This window comes from Passer montanus, unplaced genomic scaffold, assembly GCF_014805655.1.
Source record: "Passer montanus isolate IOZ18808 unplaced genomic scaffold, ASM1480565v1 scaffold11, whole genome shotgun sequence".
Lineage (NCBI taxonomy): Eukaryota > Metazoa > Chordata > Aves > Passeriformes > Passeridae > Passer > Passer montanus.
In genome coordinates this window covers 14579203-14591808 of record NW_024357613.1, presented here as the reverse complement: position 1 = coordinate 14591808, position 12606 = coordinate 14579203, and the positions used below count along the sequence as shown (strand labels likewise).

The following is a 12606-nucleotide window of genomic DNA, read 5'->3' as shown; positions in this document are numbered from 1 at the left end:
GAGAACACATACCACAAAAATCAAAGCAATGAAACCCACATAGTCTAAGTTTGCTGTATAAAACCCTGCTGCGGTCAGAAATGAGAGATGCCTGCCCCAAAACCAAGAGGACTATGAAGCAAGACTAACAGGTACCACCCACAACCAGTTGTGGCTTTGTTTTGAATTTCAGGGCTTTGTAATTGACTGCCTAGTCTTCTTTAAAGCTGTAAACAGCAACATAAAATCAAAATGCCACACAGCCAAGAGCAACATCTCCTGCAGCTAATGAATACCTGTGTAATGTGCATGTGTTTCATAAACTCCCATTAAAGTAACAGGAAGGCCAAATCCCAATTTGCTGTTAAAAGACCAGACGTATTTTAACCAGTCTTGCCATCATTCTAGTCTTCTCAGGACTCCTATCACTCAGTCATTAATACCATATTGTCTTTGTGCCTCTATACAACAATTACATTATACACGTGTTTCAAGCCGAGGATAGTTTTGGAACTACTATGAAGTTCAGGAGGCATGACAATTTACCATCAAGTCTCAGGATTTTCAACTCCAAATATATCACCTTGCTCAGATTATATTTATCTCCTCCATTGATTATGATTACTTGTGGGGACAGTACAAATGCTCTGCTTCAAGTAATAATAAAAAAATAATCCTCATTGAAGCTTACACAAGATACGCAAGATACAAGCCCTTGAGGCACGAAGTATTCTTCTGGTTGCCAAATCTTGTTTTCCAAACATCACAAATGCAAGATGCATTCCCAATGCAGTGATGCCTGCATGCTTTTTCTTAAATATTATAAGTTATGGAGTAAACAGACGAAAGCATACAAAACCCCCAACCCCACCATACAATGTAATTTTATAAACTAGTTGCATACTTTTATGATCCAGCATATGTCTCTGTATTTCTAAAGCAATAGAAGTACTGCACAAAACACACTTCATAAAGCTTTTCTTCTACTGAAACTTCTATTCAAACATTTATGGGTTTTGCCAAAACTATTTATCTGAACTCAGACTGGACATGTCACTACTTCATACAAAAATGCTGGGTTTGGCACTATGAAAATAGTTGTAGGAGTATCAGTAAGCAGTAATACAAACACAGGATTTATGCACATTCAATGCTGCAATAACAGAGTCTATTGGCCCACTCAGAGTTTTACAATGCTGAAAGGGATGGTCACAGGGTATGATGATCTTCTCCAAGACAGATATTGTTACTGAACTCCTTCAGTTTAAACATAAGTTCATTGAAAAATGTGAAATATATTTTTATGATATTACAAAAGATTATTAATATCAGTTCAATAATAACTCTGCAAGGTCTTATCGACTGTGAAGTGTTACATATTCAGCGTACACGGGACAAAAATTCAGCACCGGCACATGTCTTATATGCTAACACACCAAAAGGATGGTGATGTTTAACTACACAGAAAATATAAACTTATGTTGATGCTCTTGGAACACAGCTATTTTTAGATGAACACTTAGAGACTTTTAAATGCAGTGATTAAGGATGTATGAAAACCAGCAATGGCAAGTGAAATCTACCTAAGAATAATACCAGAAAGCTACTGGAGAAAATTTGCAAGAAGCAGCACAGAAAGCTCTCTGATAAAGTACCTGTTTTTCCTGTTTGCAATATCACAAGGATGCTCCTCATCACTTCGGTTTTACAGAAGGATGAATGAGATGAGAATTTTGTTTTGATTAAAAACTACAAAAGGAGTTACTGAAATGCATTAGCTCTTCAAAGTTCAGAGGCAGAACTTCAAGTAAATGTACAGTTGTGAGATGCATTAGGTCTTCTGTTAGCTTAACACAAATACATCAGTCAAAGCCTCCATGGAAAAACAAAGCTCTTAAACATTTAGAACTTAATTCCTCAACATCCCTTTAACATCAGCAAAAATGAAAAATTGGAGGGGTGAGGAACCAGGCACAAAAAACCCAAAGACTAATTTTGAAATGCTGACTTTCCAAATAGGAACTGAATGACAAAATGTTTTTAACCTAAAAGTTATGAAAAGAATGATCAGTGTCTGAATCTTTCATTCACTAAGTACACAGCAGCAAAATCATCTGTTTGGAAGCTACATAATGTCCATGTCCAAACAACAGCTACAACTGAGTCTTTTCACTTCCACAGTTGTGTTACCTTCCATGTAACACATGGGCCCCAAGCTTCTCTAATGGTTTCAGCAATAAAGTTTCTCCCTCATGGTAAAAAATTCAGGCATCACGGAAATGAAGATTGGACAGAGTAGGAAAAAACCTGACCTAATTATCAAAGCACTTTAGGTACTCTGTATGTGAGTATTTCTACTGGGCTCATCTGTTCCTGGTAAACCACTAAATATTAAACTGTGTATAAAATATGATTATAAAGTCTCCTATTTACAGCCCAGCTAGTCAATTTAACTATTAACTACTTTTTTTTAAAATATTAACTCAAACCATTTAAAAACAAAGTGTTACAGTGATGTTCTAAGAATAGGAGGACATAAAATAAAGTCAGAGAGACATTTGTTTGAGTTACAGTGTTACAGTGATGTTCTAAGAATAGGAGGACATAAAATAAAGTCAGAGAGATTTGCTGGCTCAACAGAAAAAGTGAGACGGGTTACAAATTCACTTCTTTCAGTAATATTCTAGGAATATTTAGAAAGCAATAAAACAATTTTTCTTATTGGTCATAACTGGAAGAAGGAATCAAGGAGCTTATACCTTTAAGAAGATAAAAAAAGGAAATAGAAGAACACCATAGTCAAGCATGTAAACTAAGCACACTATATGCAAGAGCTGGAAGAAAACACTTTTTAGATATAGCAGAAAGAGATAAGAGGAATAGGAAAATATGATGGAAACAAAGCAAACAGTCAAGAGTTCATAATTATATTGAAACAGAAAGTGAAACTAGGGATGTGCTGGTTTGACCCTGTCTGAAGGCCAGGTACCCACCAAAGCTGCTCTATCAATCCCCTGTCAGCTGGATAGGTTAGAGAAGATAGAACAAAAGGTTCATGAAAGTTAATCAGAATCACAGAATCACTAGGTTGGAAGAGACCTTCAAGATCATCGAGTTCAACCAATGCCCTAACAGCTCAACTAAACCACAGCACTGAGTGCCACATCCTATCTTTTTTTAAACACATCTAGGGATGGTGACTCCACCACCTCCCTGGGCAGGCCATTCCAGAACTTTATAACTGTTTCTGTAAAAAACTTTATCCTAATATCCAACCTATATTTCCCTTGGTACAGCTTAGACTGTGTCCTCTCATTCTGTCAGTTGCTGCCTGGAGAAAGAGACTACCTGACTACAACCACCTTTCAGGGAGTTGTAGAGAGTGATAAAGACAGGGAGTGGTCACAAATTGTTTATGGTCATGGACAAAACAGATGTGACTTGGAGAAATTACTTGAATTTATTACCAATCAAAAGTGGAGTTGTATAATGAAAAGTAGAACAAACCTGAAAAGCACCTTCTCCCAAACCCTCCCTCTTTCCCAGGCTTAACTTCACTCCTGATTCTCTACCTTCTCCCTGCCAGTGGCAATGGGAGATGGAAACAGGGATTACAGTCAGTTCATCACATGCTGTTTCTGATGCTGCTTCTTCCTTAGGAGGAGTCTTTCCCCTGCTCCAGTGTCAGGTTGCTCCCACAGGAGACAGTCCTCCATGAAATTCTCCAGCCTGAGTCCTTCTCACAGACTGCAGCTCTTCACAGACTGATCCATTGTGGGATCCTTCCTGCCAGGAGCCTGCTCCAGCACAGGCTTCCCATAGGGTCACAGCCTTCTTATGGCATCCACCTGCTCTGGTGTGAGGCTCCTCCATGGGCTACAGATGGATCTCTGCATCCTTATGGCCCCCACAGGCATCAGGGGCACAGGTACCTCACCGTGGTCTTTCTTATGGGCTGCAGGGGAATCTCTGCTCCTGGAGCAGAGGCGCCTGGAGCCCTTCCTTGCCTTCCTTCCCTGACCTCCATGTCTGCAGAGTGGTTTGTCTCACATATTCTCACTCTTCTCTTCTCTGGCTGCAATTACTTCTGTGCCATTTTTCCCCCTCTTGTTAAATATATTATTGTAAAATCATAGAATGGCCTGGTTTGGAAGGGATATTAAAGATCATCCACTTCAAACAACTTTATCATGAACAGGGACATCTTCCATTAGACTGGGTTGTTTAGAGCCCCATCCAACCTGGCTTTAAATATTCCCAGGGCATCCACAGCTTTTCTGGACAACCTGTTCCACCATCTCACCATCCTCAGAATAAAGAGTTTTCTCCTAACATTTCTAACCTAAACCTCCACTCTTTCAGTTTGAAGCCATTCCCCCTTATCTTCTCACTACATGCCCTTGTAAAGGCCTTCTTTCAATTTTTCTTGTAGGCTCCTTTCAGATACTGGAAGGACACAATTAGGTCACCCCAAAGCCTTCTCTTTTCCAGGCTGAAGAATTCCAATTCTCCTAGCCTTTCCTCATAGGAGAGGTGCTTCATCCCTCTGAACAACTTGGTGGCCCTGCTCTAGATTTGCTCCATTAGGTCATTGTCCTTTTTGTGCTGGGGACCCCAGAGGTGGAAGGTCTCACAAGAGTGGAGTAGAGGGACAGACTCACCTGCCTCAATCTGCTGGCCACACTTTTGATGGTGGGATTGCTGTCACAGAGATTTTACCATCACTGATTGGCTCAGGCTTGGCCAGCAGCAGGAATGCAGAAATCCCATCTTGGAAGGGGCTGGCATTGACTCTGTTGGACACAGGGGAAGCTTCTAGCATAGTCCCCCTAGTAGCAAACCCTTGCCATGCAAACACAATACAAGGGAAGAATCCCATGGTACAAGAAGACACAATGCCACAGAGAGAGTGAAGACTCCAGGACAGGAGTTAAGAATCAAACCACTGAAATGATTCAAGTACCTAAGAAAGAAGTTGAATTGCAGGCACACAAGCAAAATGAAACCAAGAGAAATTGATGCCCACAGGCGTCACTATCTTGCATCAAATGCAAACCAAACTGAGGTAGCTTATTCTCCCTCACCTTCCACAAGAGAAAGGTAATCTAGCTCATGCTTATCTTGAGATCCAAGCACACACAAAGTGACTTAATACAAACCACGCTGCACTCTACTCATCTCCAGGCTTGCCTTGCAGCTACTTATGCTTTGCCTGCTAGCTAGGGTGCAGTACTCAAAACCCCAACAGGGCTAACACCTAAGTATTGCCAAGCCTGAATTTCAGAGCCGCCTTCATTTGCATCCTTAAAATTCCACAAGACTTTGAAGTTCATACACTCAGAAGCACTTGAGTTTGACAACACTGAGCATAGTTGTACCCACTTGTCACCACACAAGATGCAGGAACTGTATTCAGCATCTACATCCTCCTAAGTGAGGTGTCAGTCAGACCCACTTAAAGTGTTCCTTATGAAGTGCAGTGGTAGCCCCAACTTGGTTTCCAAATACAGCTCGAGAAAGCAAGGCCTTGTCATATATTTACTACTTAGAGAAGTCCTACCTTATGGATCAGATCTGTCCTTAAAATCACACTGCCAAACTTCTGTGCTCCAGGAACACCTCAGTCATATAAACACTCTTTAAAAGCCAAAGCTGTCAATCTTTTAATGGTAAATTCTTTTTAGATAAATGAATTCTCATTTAGCTCCAGTTTTTCAGGCCATTCCGGCATTCATTCAATCCCACTTGCCTTACCTCAAAAAACTCTTCAGTACACACAACAGCCTCTTCTCCCCCCTTAGCTTTGCATCCCAGTAAATTCCTCCTCTCAAAGTCTCCTCCATATCTGTTTGGAGTCTTCTCTTTCATTCACCTTTTATCTAAATGCTCTCCTAATCAATCAAGTATCTCCTAAAACCTGTCTGGAATGGCAGAGGAAAAAGTGGAGTCTTGCCTCACCCACTCCTCATGACTCCTGATCTACAAGACCTCAAAAGGAACTACATCCTATGTTCCCTAAGCTTCTTCTACTACCTGTCCTTGTGCAGCCTTTGACACTCTTCCCTGGTTGCACAGGACAGCGCAGCGCAGCTGCCTTGAATACAACCTCTTCTGGTGGTTCACATCTATAACAACAGCCCTGCCACAGCCTCTTCACCCTGAGCACAGCATGAGTGCAGGGTGACAACTACAAACAGTCCTGACAAGGTACTCCAACTAGAGACAGCCACCTATGAACAAGAGTTCAGCCACTATCCTCAATCAAGCTACCTAATCAGTGGAGTCTCCAGGATGAATGCATCTGCCTCATAGCAAGGATATTTCAACTTCCCAAGAATTCTTCACCTCTGGTAGAAGTATGGGGTTCCAGGACCACATACTGATTTACACCTCATGATGCCTCAGCTGAGAAACATTATTTGCTTAGAACTCTGCATCAGCAATTTCCTATTTGCTGAATTCTAAACATCTAGTCATTTGGCCTCCTGCAGTTGGTACTAAGGTCATGAAATCAGCTTGGTTAAATTCTGTGTACAGCCATTTCCAGATCTTTTCTCATGTATTCTCCTTTAAGAGTATTCATAACAACTTATTTCCTTCAAAGATTTCAAGACATGCTACCTACACAGTTTTAGAATGAATTTTCAAATATTCAGTTATGTTCTTGCCATTTTGTCTACACATTCCCTTTTCCTTCTGGAATATGCTGATGAGTGTTCAAACAGAAGTTTGTATTACATTCTTGCTGGCGCTCTTTGAAGGTTTTTTTCTGTTTCATTTCTTTACTGGAGCTGAGATTTGCATGTCATCCCTACAACTTCTCCTCCTTCATTTTAGGAAAGAGAAGTCTTCCTCTCATAACTCAGCTTCTCATCCATAGAGTTCATTTTGCTTGATCCTACTCCCTCATGACCAAGGTCTTGAAGTTTGCTGACCCAAGATGTCTAAGTAGGCATTTCCCCTTCACTAATGTACTTTTCTGAATGATGTTTCCATTTCCAAAAATGCTAGGTATCTGTTTAGTTCTGGTTATGTCTTTTGAGTGGTACAATCTGATAAAATCTCCTGATGATGAAATGGGGGTAGAATTTCCCTCAAACACTCAGCAAATTGCTTTCAATAGCAAGCACAATTTTTTTTCTTCACTAATAAATTCCCTCCCTTCACTAACTGGCAATTAAATGTCAAATGAATCAAATAAACTGGATGCTCCTATTGCTCAGTTTAGTTGACGGCAGTCTCATATGATCTAGGCATTAACATTCTTTACTTCCACAATCAATTTCTCCAAGTGCTGCTTCTGCCACAGGTGTTTTCTTTGTGTTTCTGCCACAAGACAGCCAGCCCAGTTAGACAGCTTTTCAATTTCCAGTATGTTTCTCCCTGTCTAATCTGTGTTTTACCCAGTCATGGCCACAGACTGAAAAAACTGTTCCCTTGAGAAGAATATTGTATCTGCAAGACAAGTATTGTGCCAAATCACCAAATCTGATGCTCAGCCAGCCCTCTGAAAGTTTAGGAACACATTCTGCTTTGTTTCTGTGAAACAGACTTCATGAACCTTAATCTCACCCTTCATTCTCTCTCCCTATCATCACCCTCTGAAGCACTTTCACTGGGATTCTCCTTGACTCCAGCTTTGGCACAAATCCTCAGCTGCAAGGGACTACTTGCACTCAGAGTGTTCTGCTAAGCACCCCCATGAATTTTTCTCAAGTATACGCACTCAGGATGCTTTGGTCATACTTGGGTTCTCCATGGGGGGAAGGCACAAGGGAAAAAACACTCAGGATGCTGGTGCATACTGATACTCAGGATGGTCATACTTGGGTTCTCCATGGGGGGAAGGCACAAGGGAAAAGAAACATGTGTTGTTCTGCTTCTGTTCCCTGGACTGAAAATGAACCTGAACTTCCTGGGCAATTTTAAAATTAGTCCCAAGATCTCCTAGCAAAGGTGTTCATGGCAATCAGTGTTCTCAAGGAAGCTGCTCCACTGGTTTATTTACCTTTTAGGCAAGCAGCTGTAAATTTCCCATCTTCTCCATCCCCACTGCCTTACACTTCTGACCCAGCTGATAAAACCTACCATTGATGTTGCTCCTGAACAAGATGCTAGGTAGAACACTACCCTACCACTAAAGTGAAAGTTTGTATCTCTCTCCTTTCCTACTGATGGAAAAAGTCTGTAATCTTATTAACTGCAACAGCTGTAAATAGTTGCTGTTCCAAAGCAGTGCCACGTGGCCTGGGATGGCCCTGCCTCCTTTAAACTCTTGAGCTCCAAGAACAACCATTCTCACCCAAAGTCAGTAAAGCCTTCTGTTCCTTAGCTCACTACATTGAAACTAAGTAGCTCCTCTAAATAAATATTTTTGTACAGTGTTTAATGAATCTTCTTTTCAAGCCACAGTCTCCCATTCCCCCACCCCAGCTGACAATGGTCTCTTCACCCACATTTTGAGATTTCCACACTCTTCTTTCCTGGATTGTGTCCTGAGTTATTCATCTTAATAGTTCCCCTGGACTCAGCCTGGAACCTCCCTTTAAGTCACTTGCTCAGTCATCTAATCATACCCTTAATCCTTCCTGACAAATCCAACCCCAACCAGCTACTCGAGCTGAGTGAAAGAAGGAAGCCCTGCCCTAGCAATTACATGGAACTGGTCCCATGCCCTTACAGAAATAAGGGCATGGAATTCCTAGATCATATTTCCTGATAGTAACTGTTCCTCTGACCACCTTTTTTTTGCTCTTGATGACTGCTAAGAACATGTTTTTGACCTTTCTATCTCTTCTTGAAGATTATGGCTTCCTAAATTATGTTATTTAGCCTCCTAGGTTAATATATAGTTACAATGGATTTTGAGCTTTCATGAAAGGGGTCTGGAAAGTAGTCAAGGCTGGAGAGAATAAAAGTAGTTTTTCAACAAATGAACAAGCAAAAGCTTCCTAAATTATGTTCTTTAGCCTCCTAGGTGAATAAATGGTTACAATGGATTTTGAGCTTTCATGAAAGGGGTCTGGAAAGTAGTCAAGGCTGGAGAGAATAAAAGTAGTTTTTCAACAAATGAACAAGCAAAAGCATTAAGCTAATGCTGAAAATGTATTTGATAATATATTTGGGGAAAAAGTCACAGAACATTGCTATTATTCCCAAATGCAAGACTTAAAAAACCAAAACCACAAACAAATCAGATTTAGATAGCATGCTTAATGCTAAAAGAAATTGTAACATCAACTCAAAATCCATTTAGGTTCATTATATACTTGGTCTTTTGGGGGTTTTTTGGTCTCAGAAAAGGTCGGTTGCTTTTTAAATAGCACAAAGCAGGGGAGGAAAACGATAAAATCTTTAATGTGCAAAAATAAAGCAGCACAGGACTCAATGGGATGTTCTGGCACAGTTCTGCACAAGTGTCAACACAGGAGTCCGAGGCAGCAGGAGAAAACACCTGCTGGCAAGACAATCTTGCTGAATACAGAGAACAGGGCTAAAGACACACAGGTGTTCAATAAAAAAATGGAAGTGGGAAATTGAGAGAATAAGTGTAGGAGTAGTAGTGGGAATAAAATTTCTTCACATTTTGTTGTGTAATTTTGCTGTGTAGTAGTGTTTCAGTATGATTTATTGTGTAATGCTATTGCATAGCATCATTTGTTGAGCAACTTTGCTGCGTGGTATAGTTTTTTATTTAATGATATTGAACATTAGGCAATGGTCTTGCATGCCATAATTTGTGTTTTCTGTTGAGCAACATTACTGTCATAGCTCTTAACACACAGGTGAATTGCATGAACTCATAACAGTGCTGAATTCACAATTTTAACATATCATAGAATGGTTTGGGTTGGAAGGGACCTTAAGGATCATCTACTTCCAACCACTCTTCTGTGGGCAGACACACCTTTCACTAGAATTTCAGAGCCTCATCCAACCTGGCCTTGAACAATTCCAGCGATGGGGCATCCACAAGTTCTCTGGGTAACCTGTTCCTGTACCTCATCACCCTTGCAGGATCGAATTTTTTTCCTATTATCTAAACCTACTCTCTTTCAGTGTGAAGCCATTACCTGGTCCTATCATTATCTGCCCTTTCGAAAGGTCCCTCTCCTGCACCCCTTTTAGGTATGGGAAGGATGCTGTATGTTCCCTCAGAGATGGAAATGGAGACAATTATTTTTGTCTGAACAAAGAAACATGCAGAAAAACAGCAAACTGAGCAGATATTTTTGCAGAACTTGGAGCATTAAAAATTATTTCACTGAAGAACCACACAGCATTACCTCATGAATAACACTTTCTTATCCTGAGCTACCTTGTAACTACAATGTGACATATTCCATGTTTCACCTATCCCTACCTGACTGTAAACAAGGAGAACCTTGTTCCACATACTACTGGGTATAAATAAGAACTGTAGTGTGTTTTTCATGTGACTTAGGCTCTACCCAAAACTAGCCTTGCAGGGACCTGCTGTAATCCAAAATCTGAACAAGAAACTCTCCACAAGACAGGACTGATTACTTCATTACAATGGAATCCTGCTTTAACAGCAGTGCTGCCAAACTTAAAGAAAAAATTAATAATTTTCTATTAGTAAATCAGTAAGACTTACACACATTTTAGGGGCAATAACAATGCCATCCTACTACTGCTTAACATCCTCCAAAGAAGCAAAAGAAAAAAGTTTGTTCTATGTGTAGTATCACAGTTAGTTACTTATTGTTACATTCTTTACATTTACTTGCTTATTCTTCTTTTTTTCTCCTCTGATCATTTTTGCTTGCAATAGACATGGTCTATTGACAGACTTAAATAACATTTTTGAAGTTCAGGAAACATATCAGAACTTGAAGTATTTTTTCAAATAAATCACATAATCTATAAGGTTATCAACTTTGTACTCACATCTATATTTATATCCATCTGAAAATGCTATTGATTGACTAGAATAGCATCTCTTTCATTTTTTACCTGGCAGTCTATTGACAATTGTATGTTGCAAGAGTCAGAGAGCAAACACTGGTAGATTACAATGCAGTGCTGCTGCAAGCATTTTTATTTGCTCTTATAATCTGGCAGTTTTTAAAAACAGAAGAGAAAAATACACACGCAGACTCAATTTTTAAAATATAGCAATATACAGAAGTTATGGAAAGGGAAATTGTGAAAAAAAGTGAGCTTCTTCCATCTATAACATAAGATTAATTTATTATCTGACAGATGGCAGAAGGGAGGGGGGCAGGAAAGCAAAGACTGCTGATGCAGTGAGCTTCCCGTCTGTAATGAAGGCCCCACATTCCCACCTATCACACTGCCACGAAATACATCCACAGCTACATGCACACCAGTTTTGCTCTGGTTCAAAACAGCTAAACCTCATCGCTGCGTGGACAACGAAAAAATCAAGAAAACATCCAGGGGAGTAAATGATCCTTCCGCCAGCTGCCCGTGGCTACTCACAATAGCAACTGTGAAAGCGACTCCTTTCATTTGACACACGAGACAGAACCATTCACGCTGACCAATAACACTTCCAGAGCTACCGGTCACTGCAGCAAGGTGCCACCTCATTTGCTGTCCCAGCACTGCACGCTGCTTTTGCACATTTCTCCATGTTCCCAGACATTTACTCTTCCTTCAGCATCTGCCACATTGCGGTCGTGGAGTGCCAACACAGGAGTGGAGCACATTGGAAAAGGAAAACAGCAGGACTGACCCAAACACACTTAATATAAAATGAAAAGCTGCTGCTGCACTGGTGGTAATAACCATTTCCTCTTTTTATTATTATTTTTTTTTTGCTGTACTCCACGCGATGCCGACGCGGGGCTCCCACCTGCCGCAGAAGCCAAAGCCGCCTGAGCTCCAGCACGATTTACCGGAGGGCCTCGCTTACCTCCGACATCAGATCCCCGTATGATAACCCCAAGGCACGCCGAGAAGCGGAGGACCAGGGCTTTGGGAAGCGGATTTCGCTAGGTCCACCCGCGGGCGCCCGGGGGACGCGCTCACCTTGCCGCGGATGGATGCCCCGCGCAGCCCGGGCCGCTGCACGGGATTACGGCAGACAAACAAACGCTGCAGCGGGCGCGCCCGGAGGGGCGCGGGGGGCAGGCGGGAGTGGGGGGGGTCTGCCCCCGGCGCGGCCCCATCCCGGGAGCCGGAGCGCGCTCCGCGTCTCCCGGGAGATGGAGCCATTTTGAGCCGCTGCGCATCAGCGGCAGCGGGCGGGGGGCGCCGGGCACGGCGATGACGGGGCCGCGGCCGCCCTGGCGCGTTACCTCGGATGCTCCAGGTCCAGCGGTAGAACTCGAGGGTGTCGTTCACCACGCTGGACACCAGGCCCATGGCGCTGGGGGGCTCGGCGGCGGCGGCACCCATGGTGAGCAGCAGCAGCAGCGGCGGAGCCGGCAGACCTCTCTCGGCGCGTGCGTCCGTGCCTCTGCGCCGGGGCTGCTGCTGCTGCTGCCCCTTCTACAGCCGGGGATGTGATTTAAATCTCTATCTCTCCGTATCTTCCCTCCAGACTCCGCCTCGCTCCCGTCACCGGCTCCCGTGCCCCGCGGGCAGGGCGGAGGGCGCGGAGGCGGGGGGCGGCGCGGCGGCGGCCGCGGCTCCGCA

The 12606-nt window shown here is 42.5% G+C and overlaps 1 protein-coding gene across 3 annotated transcripts in view; it reads right to left on the bottom strand.

Moving 5' to 3' along the window:
• Positions 1-12600, bottom strand: part of ELOVL4 (ELOVL fatty acid elongase 4) — a 38704-nt gene extending 26104 nt beyond the window's left edge. The window contains exon 1 of one of the 3 annotated variants that reach the window (XM_039730389.1): positions 12267-12600. In XM_039730389.1, the coding sequence (XP_039586323.1) occupies positions 12267-12366 (100 nt within the window). In that variant the 5' untranslated portion in view covers positions 12367-12600. Of the gene's footprint in view, positions 1-11881; positions 12209-12266 lie in introns of those variants that run through there. The other 2 variants (XM_039730410.1, XM_039730400.1) reach the window with 2 other exon arrangements.
• Positions 12601-12606: the final 6 nt, after the last annotated feature.